The sequence below is a fragment of the Neopsephotus bourkii genome, unplaced genomic scaffold (genome assembly GCF_033783945.1).
Source record: "Neopsephotus bourkii isolate Nb327-2 ecotype Australia unplaced genomic scaffold, CSIRO-AGI_Nbou_v1 NB_1526, whole genome shotgun sequence".
NCBI lineage: Eukaryota > Metazoa > Chordata > Aves > Psittaciformes > Psittacidae > Neopsephotus > Neopsephotus bourkii.
The window spans coordinates 195,616-215,376 of record NW_026902002.1 but is presented as its reverse complement, the minus strand read 5'-3'; the positions used below and the strand labels follow the sequence as shown (position 1 = coordinate 215,376).

The window sequence follows — 19,761 nt, the reverse complement described above, 5'->3', positions numbered from 1 at the left end:
ATAATATTCCCTGCCTTTATGCAGGAATTATGAATACGTATATGACTAATGCAATAGTGAAAGTATATAAACCTGTAACAAATGCTAATCAGTGCGCCTCTGGAGACGGTCACATGCCCAGCATTGTTGCTTTTGCTTTATTGACTTTGCCCCTCAATAAAACTCTGTTATCTTGATTAGAGGAGTGAGCTCCTATTTCACATGCCCAATCCCTGGAAGTGTCAAGGTCAAGTTGGATGGGGGTTTGAGCAGCCTGGTCTAGTGTAAGGTGTCCCTGCCTATAGCAGTGGGGTTGGAACTAGATAATCTTTAAGGTCTCTTCCAACTCAAACCAGTTTATGGTTCTATGAAAGAGTGTTCCTCAGACCAATGTGTCAGCTAGCTGAGGCATTTTCAGCCATGTGCCCAGGACTTTCCCTTGCAAAGTTTCAGCTATTTCTTGCTGTGTATTTTACTAATGTGCCCAAATCTGAGACGCTAAAATAGCAGATAAATGAAAATTGGTTTTGTTAGATATGCTGAGTGGGCCCATGGGGATGCCTTTGTTTCTCAGTAGGCCATTAATCTTATGTTTTTTAATTTACTGTTCTCTCAACAGTTTGTCCAGGCACATGCTCTCCTCCCTTGCTGTAACCCAGGCAAAGTAGACCTTAAGATCTTCTAGTTCCAACACCCCTGCCATTGGCAGGGACACCTCACACTAAACCATACGACCCAAGGCTTTGTCCAACCTGGGCTTGAACACTGCCAGGGATGGAGTATTCACAACCTCCCTGGGCAACCCATTCCAGTACCTCACCACCCTTACGGTAAAGAACTTTTTCCTTATATCCAATATCTGACTCTGAAAGCAGATCAGGTAAGTTTCTTCATAAACGGTGCAGCTGGTTATAGGATAAAGGTCTGGGAGATTTCAGAGACAGTCACCAGGACTCCACTGCAAAACTCAGTCTGCAAACTTTGCCACAGATAAAATGGGAGTCAGTGAGTTATCAGACAGGGGCCCAACACTGAAGAAGTGGCTAACTGAGACAGAAAGCAACATGAGCGACTGAAAGAAACTGGGGAGATTTGACATTCACAACTTATTTCACTGTGCAGAAAAGCACAGCCATTTAGAAACAACTGGAATGCTAGTATCTTACTGCACAGAAAAGGAGAAAATGTGAAATAGTGTAAAATGTGAAAACAAACGTGGTAAAACAAAACCACAGTAGAAAAGACACTGTAACTCACATGGAAACCAAACAGTGCTAATACTATGACACATGAAAGTCAGGGAGGTAAAGTAATACTGCCTATTTACAATGTGGGAACCTAAAATAAAGAGAAGAAAAAAGAAAGTGGCATGGGGTCCAAATCACCCCAAGTCAGGTGCTGGTGGTAAATTCCTAAATAAAAAACCAAACCAAAACAACTATACTTATTTAAAACATGAGGGAAAAGCTGTACAGAAAAATGCAGAACTGGGCAGATGGTATTTTTGTATTTTATTTATTGGTTATATTCAATAGCCTAACAAAAATGGTTTAACTCACTAAAAATTATGGCTGCACTATGCAAAAGTTTCTTGTTTTACACCCCCCCAAAGGTAATTATCAAGGCTATTTAGACTGTGCAGAGCACAGCAACAAGGTATCTTTGTCATATAATTTAAAGCATATATTAGAACCAATGGAAGAATATAGTTTTATAGCTGTAAAGCTGACATAAAAGTTGTATTAAAGTTCAAACGCGATGGAAGGCACAGAACCAGGACCCCCTGATCGGAGATGGCCACAGGCACCATTTACTTTCCATTCACTCAAAGGTGTCTCAGCATTTAGCACTCCTACAGGTTAAAACCACCGCAGCAGCATCCACATATCCTCTCATAAATTATCCATGTTAATTTAACGTGTAAACCCCAAACCACTACTGCCATTTCTACCCTGGAAAGGAAAATCAGTGAAAGATCTCAGCCTGATCACAGCTGATGCTGTAACAGTTGCACAGAAATTTTCTAGGCAGATGAGTTACCTGATACTATTCATGATAATAGATGTAATAACACCAAGCTAAAGCATTTTATCAAATAAAAGCTAGTAGTGATCAGGCTGAGGACTTGTGGGGAAAAAAGTGCAGATCAGATTCACTGGTAAAATAAGATACACAATTTGAAATTTGACAAGTACAATGAGTACTGATACTGCACTCACAAGACCCAAATTCTGTAAATGTTACACATTTAAAGAAGCATTATTTGAGGAAGTAAATGATGCGTAAAAAGAGCATATATCACTTGATGAGAAAGATTACGTTTCTTAGGTGACTGAGAAATACAAGTGGTTTAAGTGCAGCAGTCGAACAAAGTAATTTCTTCTTAGCGATTGAATAGTAAATTAACTGCTACGTGTTCAGTTACTGCACTTAAGGGTTGACAGTTGATAAATTCCTTTATTCAATTCCTTTTGCTTTCAATTCCAATCGAACCCGGTGCAGATAATCAGGATCAGGATAACCAAAGCTAGGAAAAGAAAAAAAGAATACTTCTGCACTGTAACACTTCACAGTTCTACAGAACCTTCTCATCCAAATCTCTTAGAACACCTTACAAATTTTATGCACTTCATTCTTAATCTACAGAGAAAACAGATCCTATTTTTCAGATTAGAGAGGTAGCACGTCTGTAAAGCTAAAAACTTAAGAAACGGCTGAATTTGGTTGCCCAAACTGACACCAATAACTTGATTTTCAAAGCTGCCAGCTGTCTCACTTGAAAATGATAGGGCACTTGGGCATGCATCTTTGTAAAAGCAGAGGCAAAGTGTATCCAAGTGAGCATCCAAAACACAAATATAATAGCACTTCTACATTTTAAGTAGTGCATCACTAAAAGTAGGTATGAAGCAAGTGATAACAAGGGCGAGCAGCTGGGCAAAGGAAGCGATAAAGTAAAACTGATACTGTCTGTCCTTTTATGATCCTAGCCCAAGAAGGGGGATCTAGACATAAACCTTGAGAGCTTGCAAGAAGACACCTGCTCCTAAGAGGTTTAAACAAGCTTGAACGGATTGTTCCAAGACTTCCTCTTATCTCTGTAAGACTTTTCCCAGGAGCCAAATTTTACTGATATTATCTGCAGTTAATCGTATCTTTCAGAATGGCCAATGGTATGTGCATTAAGGGGTGGAATGTAGTGATGTGGACCAGAAGGCTGCTATACACTGAGGAATTAGTGATCCACAGTTCACTGGGGCAGGCCCAGGCCTGTGCCATGCTGTGCTATGCTAGATGTGCAGCATGACCTTCAGGGCTGTGTTGTGCTGTGCACATCCCATGGCTGTGTGACAGACTCGGGCAGCTCCCACCTGGTCCTGGTGATTACACCACCTGTGTATCCTTGCCTTTATCTTGAAGTGCAGCAAGTCCTCAAGAAATACTGAACAGAGTTTCTCTTCTACTAAGAAAATCCTATAATAGCTCGAACGACCAAAATGAAGTAACTCCTTGTATGGATGTGGTTGGCATGGTATCCTCTTCTCTGATCGGAAACCCACTGAATGCTGTACAACTCAGGGTTCATAGCATCTAAAAGAACAGAACCATATCTATACTACAATCTCTTCTTGCCGTTAGCCTTCATATGTAGAATTTCAAATGACATTTTACGAAGTCCGAGTGCTGTCTTTACTGCGGTCATAACAGATCAGCACCTCCTGGTGCAAAACAGCAGGTAACAGAAGAGGCCAGGATCAGAAGTCCAACCTTCACTGCTATCAAGAGCTCGCTGTCCTGTACTATAAGTAGTTTCTAACCAGATAAGTTGTTAACTGAGTAGGTGCTTTACACAGCTCACTGGTGAATGAGTGGCCTGAAGGGCAACAGAAGCCTGAGCTCATCCTGACCAGCTGTTTGGACTCTTTAGTTGTCTGAACTGGTGAGGTCATTCAAGTCTGGATCCATAGAGCATTCCACCATCACTTTGTCAATAACAAAATCTGAATGCTCTAACATGGAAAATATTGAGGATAACCATCCTGACTCATCTAATAAATAAAATTACATGAAGAGCAATAAAATAACATAAAGAGAAGACTACTTACTTGGTAGGTCCTCCCACCATGGAAGTTTTGTGGTGAATATCATTCCATGTGATAACATCTGTTGCACCAGTAGTACGTGATTCCCCCACTGTGAAAATCAGTTTTTGGTTAAAGGCTTTTCTGAGGAGCTGCAGAATTTCTTGCCCTTCTTTAGTGTCAGGTAAATAGGCTTTTCGAGAAGTTGAAGAATAATGTTTCCCTGGGTTTGGATGGTTGTTCTGTTTTAGAAAAAAAAGAAGAAAAAAAAAAAAGAAAAAAAGAAAACAAAGCCATTGTATATCATAAATGTTTTGAAAGCATGAAAATGACACATCCCAGCTTTTGCAATAGTCTTTATCCCATCTTTGACTTAGGAAGACATAGTATGACTGATGACTGATTTTGAGGAGTTTTCTCATTAGATGATTTCTTTCATAGAAGTTTCATTCACATTTTCTTGTCATCACTCATGCATCCATTATTATTTTAAAATTTGTTTTCTCATCTTTGCTCTCTGAAATGCATGTCACCCCACCCCCGAGTTTTTAATTTATCCCATTTTTAGTCTTAGTCATGACTTCTAAGCACAGAACATAAGCTGATATCTCACCTGAAAAGCTTACAAGCCAGCTTGTTATTCATTTTGGACCATTGGTGTCTGCAGCTAAGAGAATTCCCCAGAAAATACTCACTACACTCACAAAATGTTGTTTAAATGGTATTACTCCATAGATTTCAGTTCAGTTATTCCCAGTGTGCAAACTACAGACAGGTAGCTCTGTCCTGCTGCAACTAAAAAGGCTACTACTTAACTTTTAATTCCTACTGCATTACTTAATTGCACCCAAAAATACTGAATTAAATACTTGCAGATTTGTACAGAACAAAGAAATGTGACTCCTGGAAGTGCATCAAAATGATAGGAATACAGTTATTTTATGTTCAATATTGGTTTTGTTGTGGGAAAAATCTCTTTTATAAATCCTTATACTTACAGTTTGAATGCCACCTCGCATATTATATGTAATCTCAATAGTACCACAACTGGGATAACCAGGGAGAGCTGAAGACAGAATTCTACTTGACATTCTCCCCTCTGGCTGGTCTCCTCTCATGACTCCATAGAAAGTATTGCAAATAGGACAAGCTTGCTTGTAAGTCATGGCCTGGTCGATGCAACTTTTGCAAAATGCATGTTTGCACTTTCTCAGTGTTTCTTTGTTATTAATTATCTCCATGCAAATTGGACACGTATCTTTGTCATTTGCTTCTGTCTTTGCCTTAGCCGGTCCTTCCGAAGTAAGATTATTCTTTTGCCTGCCATTGTATTTCTTCTCAGATGCTCCTGTATCTTCTTGATAGCTGAGATCAGAGGTCAGTGGTGTCCTATTTTTACTTTGTGTTGAGTCTTCAATGGAAAGAAAGTTCATAATGTACTTTTCAGCATCAGAAAGATGGTTTGGTAAGCCAATTAACATCAATTTGTCTTCTTCCTTCTTAAGCTTTACATGCAGGTTTTCCAATTGCTTCCCGTTAAGTAACATATTTAATCTTTTCTTCTGACCTTCTGAAAGCTTCAAGCTGATGAGTTTTTCTCTTAACATTGCAAAGGCACTGTGAAATGCATTGATGAAACACTCAGCAGCATGTGAAGACATATCAAAAGTTTTGATCCTTGGCCTAAATATTATCAGCATCTTCTGGTCATATGAAACATCTCTCTTTTCAATTGTGGTATCAAACTTGTCTTTAATGTCTTCAATTTCTTTGCTTAATATTGTCTCAAACAACTTGAACATAGAAGCATCAACTTCAATTCCATTCCTGTATTTGTACAGTTCAGATGACATTTTCAAATTCTTTTCAGCTTGGCTGTTTTCACCTTCCTCTGCTAGAATTTTTTTAGCAGCTAAAATCTCACTTGCGGGACCACGAAGTAGCAACAGATTCCCTTCCTCTTTGGCAAGAAGGTTACTAAACTTAGCATTTAATTTTGCTATTATCTCACTTAATGTGTAGCTGTTTGCAACTGGAAGTTCTTCCTGTCTCAGGTTTTCCACATTTTTCTGAAAAGTTCTGATAAAAAAATCGCTAGCTTGTTGTATTGATGCAGGACTTCTACCAGAAATAAAGCCTACTGATGTGTTTCCATTGTAATGATCTTTACTTGTTATACACACCCCAAAACGTGCACGTAGTTCTTTGATTTGCTCTTTACAGGTATGATTGAAATATTCATAGAGAGCTGATGGAACTATAAACTCATTCACTTCTTCAGTATTCAGACCATTTTCATCTTTCAAACTATTCTTACTTTCAGAATGTGTAAAATCAAGGTTTGGGTCATTGCCTGAAAGGATATCCTTAAAGTAGTAATAAGCTTTTTCAATGTCTTCAAAATCTCCTGTCAGTTTCTCAGATCCATCAATATCAGGATTTCCTTCTCTCTTTAAATTTGGACATATAATGGTAATTCTCTTCTTTTGCTGTTCAGTGAACATACTCGTATTCAGAGTCGCAGATACTGTAAGAAATATCTAAAAACATAAGAAGAAATCAGTATTTATTTTTTCTAAGTTCGTCTGCTTGCTGCTTCTGTATTTTCAGCAAGGAAAAGCTCTGGTACATCTCAGTGGGGCCAGGTTACTATAGACACATTTGCACATAGTATTTCTCTTCTGTCATGTATACTGACATTACACATATGTAAGTAGTGATTTGCTTCCAAGTCAGCAGCAAAAATGGAAATTATTGTCATCAGCATCGCAGGAACAAAGATGATAACTTTGCTACTTTGAGACTGTGACCAGTATCCTCTGCTCCTGACTTCCAGTTATACAGTTAACATATCTAATACCATTTAATAAAGCAAACAGCCATTCTCTGTAACTAAGCTGGTCACATATTAGTCCCTTTCCCCTCTCATTATCATGCCCTGAAGGTCCTGTGTGTCAAGTAGATGGAGCTAACAGACTTCTTCCTCTCCCTACAATCCTCAAGGTTCCTGAGCACCAGGCCAACTACTCCTCTCCTTACTGGCCTTGAAGCTAATCAGCATGCAGAGCACTGTCTACAAAATCAAGCAGTTACAAGTGCCAGGTGGGAACCTGGATCACAACTGTTCCTGAACAGTGAGACCCATGATCCTCCAGTGGCCAGAGATACCTCCAGCATTCTCTGCTTCGTCTGAGAACTGAGCAAATGACTCATAGTTTCATGTGTTTTTTCAAGTCTAGATATGTTACATCGATAGAGCAAGCCAAGTACTAAGATTTGACATGATCTGCAGAAGTGATTAGAAACCACAAGCTAAGATTTGCTATAAAATTCAGTGCTATGCTATTTATAAAATTGTCCTACACGAATTCTGCATGTAGAAATCCTGTGCTATTCTGATTATTAATTCTATGCTATGTTAATCATAGAATCCTGTTAAAAAAAAATAAAGCTTTAATTGTAACTATAACTTGGGCCCATCACCATTCTGCCAAACTTCCCCAAAAGAAACTGCCTCTTCCCTTAGTATCTAGCAACAGAGCTACAGGATGTTTTAACAGAACATTTAATATTGCATTGTTCTTTAATTATATTAAAAAAAGTCATGCTTTAGTAACTCGGGGTTAAAGCAGAAAACGGGATTCTGAAAAATAACAAGCATGTTCACATCTTTACTTTGCACAGACAGAAGGATAGAGAAATTTGCAGTACACTGCTACAGATGCAAGGTTAACCACTATGTTAGCACATGCTATACCTGTTATACTACACAAAACATGGTAAACCCTTTGGGGGCAGCTGTCAGTCTCTGTAGAGTCACGTCCACATCATGTAATGCGTAGCCTGGCCCTACCCCATGTCCCTAACACACAGTTCGTCTTTTATGCATAACTTCTGTTTTAAAGTGTCTGAAATAGTGTTTGCTGTGCTGCACCACATCAGAGCAGATAATTTTAACACTGAGGCAAAGGGTGGAAGCAATTAGGGCTGAATTATACAATTCTTCCACCTTTTGGGAGCAATCCTCAGTGCATTCCATATCCTGAAACCTATCAGGGTGCTGCTTTGAGGAACAGTGGTTGGCACATACCAAAGCCATGCTGGAGAACATGGTGCCTGTTAGCATGTATGGATGATCTGTGGTACACCATTTCGAAGTCATTCCTTGCCCCCATTTTATTGACTAAGATAATGTAACTGACACTGAACATTCTGTAACATGAATGCACATACTTGTCCTGAAATATTGAAGCACAACATAAAGCAACACAAAGGACTTGTGAAACTACAAGCAGTCATGGCACTGGTTGTTACTGCTCTTCTTGGTGTACCTTTTTGGTAATGACTTCTCTTGTGGTGTCTCCATGGCCTTTGGCTGCCTGCTGCTCCTGCTGAGGAGGTGGGGAAGAGCCGGCGGGGATGGGGCAGCTAGGGAATGCCTGCTTTGTAAACTGGCTTTTGCTCGGGTCTCCTTCTTCCCGCTGAATGACTATCTTCAGATGCCTGGCACCGATTTCCACAACGTGATCCGTGCGAGATTCCACACTCTTCTTATCTGCAGTAATTTGGAGACAGACAGACAGGGCTGATAAAGTTACCTGACAGCTTGACTACTACAACGGGTTGTCACAGGGACCACCTACCGCTTGCCCACCCAGTGGTGCCCATGGCAGCCATGGCCAGCCCCCTCACACGGTCACTGCGAGCAGCCCCCTCACCTTTCAGTGCCGGCGGCGGGACCATGCGGAGCCGCGGATCCTGCCGGCTTAGAGCCGCACCGCCCGTCCTAGCCCCTCTCCCCAAGCCCGTACGTACCTTGCTCCTGCTGGAAAAGCACCCAATAGGTACTGGGCACAGGGCCCGCTCGCACCTCGCACTCGCCGCCCCCCGACCTCTTCCCTGACTGGAAGTAGCTCTGGAGCTTGAGCAACACCTTCTCGCCGGCGTCGGGCGCGGGGCAGAGCCGCACCAGCAACGGCGACACCGCCATAATGCCACTGCCACCACCGCCCGCTTTCGCTTTCGTTTCCCGCTCCTTCTCTCGGGACCGCAGTTCTCCGCCCCGCGCCCTTCCCGCGACCGAAGCTGAGGGGGAGACGGCCACGCCACGCAGCTCCGGTTAATGGGGATCCTTCAGGTAACAGAGCGGGGCTGGAGGGGGGTGGAGAGCTCGGGGCTGGAGGCAGCCCCTTCGGGGGTCAGGGGAGCTGCGGCTGGAGCTGCCCCTGCCCCTGTGCGACGCGCCAGGCCGGGGCCTCCCTCACAGCTTTGCCACCGGTGTTCAGGCCCTGGGGAATAAACCAAAGCCCAAACGGAAAAACCCAAGAAAGCGTTCTTTTCTGGCCTGGCTTTCGGAAAGAAGTAAAATTTCCCGGCTGCTCACCACCCATAGGTGAGCCGGACCTATCGTAAGGTGTGGATGACTTCACGCACAGTGCTCCGGTCACCCCAATTTCAGCCCTGAATAGCATTTTAAGTATCAGAACACCTCGTAGTTAGTTTTGAAAAGGTGTGGTGCCGGGTTTGCTTGCAACAGAACGCCTCCTGCAGGAAGGCAGCGGTCGGGCAGTAACATTTACTTTCTCTTTCTTGTATTCGTTGCAATAGAGTTACTCTCCAGAGACGTCTAAAGAGAAGAGCGGTTGAGGTAAGGCTCTCATTTAGCCATCTGCAAAGTGTGTTTCTGTATTTAAGTTGAAAACCTCCAGACACAGCGAGAAAACTAGAAAATATTGATATGAAATAGCCAAAAGCAACCTGGGATGTGTGAATTAGACATTATTAACCATTGCTTCAACAGGATTTGCTTGCATTTCTCTTTTAAAAAAAAAGTGCTCAGAAGTGTTTTGATGAATCGGTGTGTATATAAGGGCAAAATGTTAAACTCTTTACAAGCAGGCAGCATACCCCAGAGGAAAGTTTGATTAAGCTCATACAAATTCATTTACAGTAATTAACATAAGTACTGTAGGTAGTGCTGCTGACGTCTGACAGGAGAGGGCTGTATAGCCATAGTGATAACGTAAAAACAGCCCCACTCTTTACCATTATTTCCCCCCCCCCCCCCCCAAAATGTGGTTTCAAAAACCCTTCTGAATTCATGAATTCCATGCTAAGAAAGAACTTGATGTGAGATTTAAGTGCAAATCAAAGAGCCACAGAACTAGACAAAGATCAGCATAAGGTCTCCATGGCATCATGAAATGAACGTATTGGCAAGTGTTCCTCAGCCAGTATAGCTGTGAGTTACTGACTCTGCAGAGGCCTGGAGAGCTCACTCTTGGACCTTGCTGGAAATCAGTAGCAAAATGCTAAAATAAAATGCCCTGGCGAGGCCAGAAGGAGGCTTCTATCGGGAGAGAATAAACGGTAGGCAAGTGAGAGAGGGAGAACAAGCAGCAGGGGGAGATGCATCTTAACCAGGTTTCCTCCTCAGGTAAACAGTAAGGCAAACTCAAATCCTTGTCACGGCAGGCTCAGTGACTTTATTGTCATCTTTTAGTGCTTAGTTGGGCTTTCTAAGCCTGTGCAAAAGGCAGAGAGATCAGACTCTGCCAAAAATTTGGTAGGTAATGAGAGTAGGATACAACTGAGAGCTATAAACCACACTTCTATATAAAAAGTAATGTTTTGACAGTAGTATCTTGGATTTCACTTCATATTATTCTGTATCCTAGGGCCAAGCATGGTAATGGATGAAGACAGCTTGATGATTTCCATCAATAAAGATGCCTATGAAGCTCTTAAGAAAAGAGAGGACTGTCTAAGTAAACTTCTTTACAGAAAGTTTGCTTGTACATTGACCTTCAAAGATACAAAACGCACTGTTGAAGTATACAGGAAAAAAACAAAGCAGGGAATTGAGATTTGTGTTTGTAAGGATGATCTTACAAGACACAAGGCTGATGCTTTGGTGAATTCAGCCAATAAATTTCTTAATCATTCAGGAGGCCTTGCTTTAGCCCTTGTGAATGCTGGAGGGCCAGAAATACAAGCAGAAAGCAATCATTATATTCAAAAGCATGGAAATCTCACAGCTGGCAAAATAGCAGTGACAGGTGGAGGGAAGCTCCCTTGTAAAAAAATCATTCATGCAGTTGGTCCATTGTGGGTTGTTTCTGAAAAGGAAAGATGTTGTGACCTACTTCAGGAAGCAATCTGGAATGTTCTGAGGTATGTTACTGTTCCAGAAAATGGTATAAAATCTGTGGCTATCCCGGCAGTGAGTTCAGGTATTTTTTGCTTCCCAGTCAATTTGTGTGCTCAAGTGATTGTAATGGCTATAAAGGAATTTATTGAGACCAGTCCACCAAGCTGTCTCAGGGAAATCCACCTGGTGAACCCTTATGAGCCTATAGTTGAAGAAATTAAGAAGGCCTGTGAAAAGTTTTTGGGTGATACCAGTTCACTTGAGGAAACCCTTTCAACTTCATCAAGCCAGCTTTCAACTTACATCAGGCATGGAGGTGTTCACTTGAGCGTCGTAAGAGGTGTCCTTGAAGAGCAGAAGGTAAGTCTGTTCCATGATATGCTGAACAAGAAGTTGCCTCCCAATCTTTGCAGCATCTGAAGCCCAAGAGTTCAGAACACATATTGAGCCACTAAGCAGTTATCTTCTCAGCCTGATGAGAAATTACAAATGACAAATAAATTATAGCAGCAAGGAGTTGTTGGTTTTGCTTACTGGGTTTTGGTTTTTTTTTTTTTTTGTTATGTTTGTTTGTTTTCTTGCTTGTTTGTTTATCTAAATGGGTATTAAAAATCAGAACGTTTTTATTTCTTTTTTGTATACATTCTGTTATGGCATTATAGGAAGCAGCCAAAGATTGGATGATTAATAATAACTTACCCCTATGCTAATGTTTCTCTTATTATAACATCATGGGAGTTCACATTTTTATCATGCATTCCCTAGAAGTCTCTTCTTATCTTTTGTCTTGCTTTTTTTCTGTAATTTATGTTCTCATAGTTGCCACTGGAGTGAGCAAACACTGCAACAGCTGAAAATAGCTTACACAGATTTCAATTTGTTTAACTTCTTAGGTAGAAAATATGAGGCAACATATATGAGCTTAGTCATTGTAATCCCACAGAGCTCTTAGACTGGAAGCTACATCACAGGGATGGCATTTAGGCATTCTCTTAAAAATACAGTATTTGCTAAATGCAAATCATAACTTTTATTTTAAAGAAGTATCTTAATTGAACAGAAAGTTAATTTTGTTGATGTGACAGTGAAAGATCACAAAGTTGACACTGTGGGGAATTTTATTAAGCAATTATACAGCATTGGAAAATACCACATACCTTCAAGACTATGAGGAAAATCTGCTCCAAAGTCTTACAACTCTACAAAATCTTCAATAATTAAAAGCTAGAACAACTACTGCTGTTATCAGCATTCTAAAACCAAGATTTTTGCATTTTACATATTTAATTTGAAATACAAGAGACCTGTTGGAATCTGGTATTTCCACTGGAATTTGAAGCAACCATAGTTTTGGAGTTCCCCTGTGTGCACTGACCCCACTAGTCTGGTGACTCCTGTAACAGGGGGAGCATCAGCAAGGGCTGGAACAACAGCCACAGGCATAGTTCTCTCCTGCTTGTTGATAATTTGCTGCAGAATTGCACTTGGTGAGGCATGTATGGGTCACTTCCATAGCTGCAGTAATAATTCTGCTGAACACACTCGAAAGACTGGAATGGGTCTTGTGCTCGCTGTTGGCTTCAGAAAAAAATGTAGGCATTTACTTCCACTAGAATGTGCATGCTTGGATGTATTCCACTGCTGTCCTTAGTAATAAGCAGTGCTTATTAGCAGTGTTTGAAAGAGAATCTTTCAAACAGAATCTTTCAAACAGCTGATGTGCTGATGTGCTGCAGCCATGCTTTTTAAAAATGAATTGTTCCTAGAAAGAGTGCTCTCTATAGTAGCAAAGCTTGCATATTGTAAACTTGAATTATACTGAAACTTTGCTCTTTTTTGGCAGACTACAGATGTTGTTAATTTTGTATCTGTGAATGGCGAGCCTTACTCTCCAGTTGCAAGAATACTGCTGCAAAAAGCAGGTTCAGCTCTTCAGGATGAACTTAAGTCTCATCTTGAATATCTTTCATCTTATAAAATCTTACGAACAAGAGGCTATAATCTGCCCTGTGAGTTTGTGCTGCACACTGTATGGCCACAATACCACCACCCGGTGTTACTGTGTGAGGTAATAATCAGTTCAATTGGTTTTTAATTAATTTTCATCTTGAGTGATGTGGGGACTAAACCAGTTGTTTTCCATGTAGGAATTAAAAGCTGCAATGACCAGATGCCTGCATTATGTTCGGGAATGCCAATCTCCCTCAGTTTCTTTTCCAGCAAATGGCATTTGCTCATCAATGCTGCCTATTGGTGTAGTGGCACAGATCATGATTGAAGAGGTTTTAAATTTTGCCAGGGCACAGCCTGAGAAGAAGGTAGATGTGCAGTTTGTCCTTTGCCCAGATGACAATGATGGCTATCAGGTAACAAATATGTTATTAGCTACTAATAATGAAAACCCCAAACTGTAAAAATATTATCATAGATGACTAAAAATTAAGAAAATCTGAATTCTGTGCTACTTACGTTTGTGAGCAGCAGGTCCGTTAATGAAACTATTTCTCTCATTAAAAGGTATTACTGACCTTTACAGATCTTTCTTTATCTTCACTAAACCCAAAGTTATCACCCTGTGGTTTCATAAACAAGGGGAAGGAGCTCAGAAATTCTCATGACTGTCAGCAAATTTATAAGAAAGTGTCTACTCTTAACTCATTAAAGAATGAACTTATTCCTCCTTGGGAAATTTCTTTAACCATTTTATTATTTTCTTTTGTATGACGCTCCTAGGCCAAAACACTATTAACATGTTTTATGATCTAGTGTGATAGAAGGGTTGCTAACAGAGAGTGGGTAATTTTAACTGCAGTGGGCCATTTTCCACCTTGAATGTTTAGCTGATGTGATTAATACATCTGTGTTTTAGATAGCTATAAAAGTGGAGTTTGCTTTTGTCCCCATTTAACTTCAACCATTCATTGTTTCAGCTTGGTGCAAGAACTAGGTGGAAGGCAGTTGGAACTATATGATCTTTAAGGTTCCTTCCAATGCAAACTATTCTATGATTTCATGATTCCAAGATCACATCTGTCTTCTGTAACTGTCTCGTAAACTCTAAAGAAAGTGTATGTGCTTCTCACTTAATCCCTTGGTAACCAGGGCACATCAAACTCTTTTTACTGAAAAAGAAAGGAGAGGCAATTTGCCAGATGCCAAATCCACTGTCTAGCAGAGTAGCGCTTCTCAGAGGCTTTCCATGTGTGATCATGAAGAGGTGTTTTGAGATAAAGATAGGGGAATAGTTTGGATTTTAAAACTGAGTAAGGATTCATCAGCATTAAACTGCAACTAATGAACATCTTTGTCTAGTGTGGTTCCATGAGTTCCAGATATCCCACACAACAAGCAGTTGCTAAAGGTGCCATTCAGTGTATAAGGGGTGTCTTACCATAGGAGATGTAGAAGAACAGGAATACTTTTGGTATTGTCAGCAATAAAATTTGGGGAAAAGCTGACAAATGCCCACTGTCAATAATTTCAGAACTGGGGGGAAGCAGTTGTAAACTGCTTATCTATTGGAGTTTTGAAAAGACAAATTGTGTATTTGACAACAGAGATTTCAAACTGCTCCTAAATATTTTTCTTCCAAGTTTTTCCAGAGAAAATTTTATTCAGAGACACAGAAACTGGGAAAAAATCAGCATTACAACAGAAGATATCATTTGAGTAAGTAATGGGCAGAAGGTGCATTTCAAGTAAATGAGCATTCCAGGTTTGAGAATCTGAAATCACCTTCCTTTAGAAAGAACTCAGTGTTTGCATGTGTCTTGGGGGAAGGAGGAGGCAAAAATGTGAGCGCTTTGCATTTTTACATTGATAGCAATGGAACTGGCCACTCCCTTGTAAGATTTTAAACATAAAAATCATTGTCTCTGCTTAACCTGTTAGAAGTCATTTAGTGGAAGGCAAACAAATTCTGCATGTGTTTTGGTTTGGTTTTGTTGTTTAGTTGGTTTGTTTGTTTGTTTTTTTCCTGGAAACCTTCTCTCCTGGTATCCAAACTCTCTTCTGTTTTGGGCATACGAGACGAGCAGTGTGTTTCCTGCACACTGCACCTTGGATTACATATAGGAAATAGTGGCAGCGTGTGAAAGCTCTTCACTCTTCCAGTGCACTTCTGAAAAGAAAGAATTTTTTCTTTCAGGTACAGAGTCAGGCAGTCAAAGTGCAGAAGAGGCTGCAAATAATGAGCCTGCTATTGAACTTAAAGGGAACATACATATGGCATTGGAAGCGGCAGAATCATGGATCCAAAGCATGATACAAATTGAGGGAAGTCATCATGCTGTTATTGAAAACAACTACATTTTTAGCCTTGGTAGAAAGGAGTTTGCAGATCTATCTCGAAAGCATCGTTCTAGTGTATGTGTATCAGAAGTGGTGAAAGGTGGAAAAGCAAGACTGGAATTTTGTGGCCCTCCTGACGCTGTGATTGATGCAGTGCTCGCAACTGAAAAATTACTGCTTCATATGCAAGAGGAGACTACAGCCAAACAAAGGGAACTGCTGTACTTAATGGGTATGTAAACAAGCATCTAATGAAGTAACAAAAGTAAGTGCTTAAATAACGTCAAGTATGAAGCAACATCTATCTGTGTATTGCTGAGAGTGGACAGACATGCATTCAGTTCACACACATACTGAGCATAGCTTTAATTACTGATACTACTGTACTTCTATCTGTGAGCCCCTGAAAGACCATTTGTTAACTCTGATTACATACTTGGCAGTATTTCCAGTTGGGCACAGCTTATAGAAAGGCTGGCCATCCTTGTATAGCCAACTCTAACTGGCTTCCTCCAGGACAGCATCACTTTACAGCCTGGCCACTGGTGACTGACAAGATTTGCATTTGATAAACACGTACCTTTGCTGAGCTCTTTTTTTAGCTGCAGCTGAACCCCTGTTGCAGAACCAACCTTGGCCATGTTCTGCAGTCCTTGACTTTCCTTGAGGATGATAAGGGGGTGCAGTACCTCCATACAAAGACAGGCCGAGAAATTTGGGGCTGGTCAGCCTGGAGAAAAGGCTGCTTGGAGATCTCATAGCAGCCTTCCAGTATCTGAAGGGGGCCTACAGGGATGCTGGAGATGACTCTTCATTAGGGATTGTAGTGATAGGACAAGGGGCAAAGGGTTTAAACTGAAACAGGGGAAGTTCACGTTAGATATAAGGAAGAAGTTCTTTACTGTGAGGGTGGTGAGGCACTGGAATGGGTTGCCCAAGAAGTTGCAAATGCTCCATCCCTGGCAGTGTTCAAGGCCAGGTTGGACAAAGCCTTGGGCAACAGTTTAGCAGTAGGTGTCCCTGCCAGTGGCAGGGGGGTTGGAACTAGATGATCTTAAGGCCTTTTCCAACCCAAACCATTCCATCATTCTATGATTAAGTTGATAGAAGTAGTGCATTACAGAAAGCTACTGAGTGATCAATTTTTGTCTCATGTTTGTATAGTCATTCAATACAGATACCATTATATAAAAGTTGGGCTGTGGAGAGATGTAATGGAGAAGATAAATTGGTTTGGGGTTTGTTTGTTTTTTTTTATTCCCTCTCTCTCTCTGGTTTCTTTAATATAAATACAGAAAATATATATATATATCATCAGTCTCTTTTCAGTATTAGCCTCTGGTATTACTTCAGAGAATATTTAACATTATTTCTTTTAACCAAACTACGAAACTAAAGTACTGTATCCCTGGATCCCTCCTCATTGCCTGTACCTCAAATATTATGTCCTGTGAAAATCTTACGCCCTTTTTTGTATCTAGGCCAAACAGGACACCTTCACAAGACAAATACTACTAATACTACGAATACTACTGAATGCATCCAGATTTCACTGGTAGAATCACACCTTCAGGAATTTAAAGACAGAGAGAAAGAGTTTGAAAAAGCTGGGCTTTGTGTTCTCAAGGTAAAGAGGCTATTCATGGAAAAAAAAAAAATCTCAGCTGATATATTTGAACCAAACATGCTTAAAAAACTCAGGTGAACTATTTTAATGTATTGCTTTTTAAAGTTGAGATCAAATCAGCCTAATCCTTAAAACAGATGTAGTCTTTACTGCTAATAAGTATTTTAAAACATAGAGCAACTCCAAAAGTATGGTTAAATTCTGAGAAGTCCTTCTAACTGTATATTCTGTATCTTATTTCATGCTTCAAATATTCCTTTGTAGGACTCTAGAGAAACATGAGATTGGTATGTTAGAATGAGCACAATATTCCAGGACACTAATGCAGCATGTCTGCTTTTTCTTGGACATGGAATAGTGGCGTGATTCTTTCTCTGTGCACACTTCAAATACCTGATCTGCTCTGTGGTCAGTGCCTTTAAGCTAAATCAAAAGTTCTGCCACTATGGAACATAGCCTGACCAAGAGCACTCATGAATTTCATGGATATTGGTCTCTGTTTGCTTATACTACACTATTATTTATGTTACAGATTGAAAAGATACATAATCCTCTTTTATCTGCTGCATTCCAACAAATGAAAAAAAAAGTAGAAGAAAACCAGTATACCTATCAAATAACACACAAATTGTATCAGTATGTTCCGGTGCAGTTCTGTAGCTTGGTGTGCCAGACTGGATTTCACAGGATGTATTCTCCACCAACAGGTAATAATTTGGTTTGGTATCTTTAATCAAAATGAACATAGTGACTGACTAGTTCTAAAGTTGGATTAAAATCAGAAAAAATGTCATTCCTAAGCAAGAACTGTTTCTTACCTGCATTTAGAGTCGTATGAGCTTACTTCTTTTATCTGTGGTAAGATTTTCCTTCCTGATACTGTAAAGTCAGCAAGGCTCTGGGAGGACAAGCAGGATTCCAGCCTAGCAGACACTGCTGACAGAATATACATAGACATAATGCCATGTCCATGTTTTCTTTTATTGTGTCACTTTTTAAAGTCAGAAGTCAGCATCTCTACTTGCTGCAGCTTGAAGTTTTAAAACATGTTCAAAGGAATCACAGACTAATTGAGGCTGGAAGGTACTTCTGAGGGTCATCTAGGCTAACCCCCTGCTCAGATCAGATGCAGTCAGAATTTGACTGAGCAGACTGCCATTCAAAGTAGAGTATGCTTAGGAAGAAAGTTGTGGTGTCTGTGAAGTATTGTAGTAGACAGACATTTCCAGAAGTGGAAAGGATAAGCACTTAGTGCTTCATTCTGCAGTAGGTGAAGGGTCTGGTATTTTGCTGGTCAAATGCAGAACTGGGATCTCAGACAATAAACTGTTCAAAAAAGGGAGGTTTGCCTTTCCTTGTCTATACATCTGTGGCACATTTTCACCCTTTCAAAGTAATAAATAGGATGATGGTCTCATTTAATTTCTTTGCACTTTTCCAGGCCATACAGTAATAGCATTTTTATACAGCATTCTTCTTGAAAATCTCAAAGCTTTTATTTTGTAGTTTACATTATTAAAATCTTGCCTCCTTATCAGAGTTCTTAGTACACGCTGACTGAAGTGTTTATTTAAATACATTATATCTTGATGTTTCTATCACTGGATTAACAGTTAAATCTGAATGGTCATCGCTGGAGCGGCAGTTAAATCAGAATGGCCATCAGCTGTCACTGCTCGTGATTCTAGTGGGAGGCCAGTGCTAGCATTAGAGCCACTTAATGCATATTTATTTGTGAGAGGATGGCACACATTCAGCTGTAATGTAAATGCAGTAACATGTAATACTGTATCAAGAAGCAGACTTTTAGTACCAACACCCCACAACAATCGATTGTTAAAGGCTTTTATTCTTCTAAAAATTTTTCTTTCTTTTTCCAGAACAAAAATATGGAGCTGGCATCTACTTTAAAAAGAACCCGAAAAGTTTAATTGAGGGTAAAAACACACAGAAAACAGACTCTAAAATGTATGTGTTTGAGGCTGAGGTACTAACAGGCTTATACACTGAAGGCAACTCATCTTGTATTATGCCACCAGCAGTGGAGGGGGATGCCATTAAAGTATATGACAGCTTGGTAGATGATGTAAATAATCCTGACACCTTTGTCATCTGCAACAGTGCTCAGGCCCTTCCAAGATATTTGTTGGCTTGTAAGGAAACCAGCACTATCCTGAATAAGAATTAGTTAGACCTGTAGCTATTATGAAGCCCTTCCGAACAGGGTCTGGTATTTCTGGTACTCTGGGGTAGAGGATGTTCTTGGTGTGACCAAAGTGCCTTGTGCAAAGTGCTCTGAAATATCCATAAACAAATGAAGTAAGTCAATATGTTAAGAAGGTTAGAACAAAACTATCTGTGAATGGAAGCAGAAGGAAAAGCATCAAATACAGTTTAACATTTATCTGGTCATTTATGCCTTAAAATGGTCTTAGCATGTGACTACACACCTGATGTTTGCATAGGTTGTTACTCTTTCATTACATTTTCTTAATCTGAGATATTCTGTATGTTTGTGAAACCCAAGAAATCTTGGTTGTGCTTTGATTCCTTATTTTTCTTCTGACTTAAACATGTAAATGTATGAGGTCAAAGCTATTTCTGACTCTGGGACATGCTATTAAATGCACATA

At 40.2% G+C, this 19,761-nt stretch overlaps 2 protein-coding genes across 3 annotated transcripts; one reads left to right on the top strand and one right to left on the bottom strand.

Annotated features, from left to right (window-relative positions):
* Positions 1-1,477: 1,477 nt before the first annotated feature.
* On the bottom strand, positions 1,478-9,185 carry DTX3L (deltex E3 ubiquitin ligase 3L). 2 transcript variants are annotated; one of them, XM_061370028.1, is made up of 5 exons: positions 8,877-9,185; positions 8,393-8,616; positions 5,060-6,601; positions 4,086-4,173; positions 1,478-2,506 (listed from the first exon to the last, which is right to left on the bottom strand). In XM_061370028.1, exons 1-5 carry the CDS (start codon positions 9,049-9,051, stop codon positions 2,457-2,459), a joined length of 2,079 nt encoding a protein of 692 aa, XP_061226012.1. In that variant the 5' UTR covers positions 9,052-9,185; the 3' UTR covers positions 1,478-2,456. The 2 variants fall into 2 exon arrangements, with proteins under 2 accessions (XP_061226012.1, XP_061226011.1); XM_061370027.1 differs by having other exon boundaries at positions 4,086-4,303; positions 8,877-9,183.
* A 504-nt stretch (positions 9,186-9,689) lies between these two features.
* PARP9 (poly(ADP-ribose) polymerase family member 9) lies at positions 9,690-19,336 on the top strand. The gene is made up of 9 exons (XM_061370029.1): positions 9,690-9,708; positions 10,739-11,571; positions 13,055-13,279; positions 13,359-13,577; positions 14,805-14,880; positions 15,359-15,733; positions 16,983-17,128; positions 17,661-17,835; positions 19,009-19,336. Exons 2-9 carry the CDS (start codon positions 10,747-10,749, stop codon positions 19,314-19,316), a joined length of 2,349 nt encoding a protein of 782 aa, XP_061226013.1. The 5' UTR covers positions 9,690-9,708; positions 10,739-10,746; the 3' UTR covers positions 19,317-19,336.
* Positions 19,337-19,761: the final 425 nt, after the last annotated feature.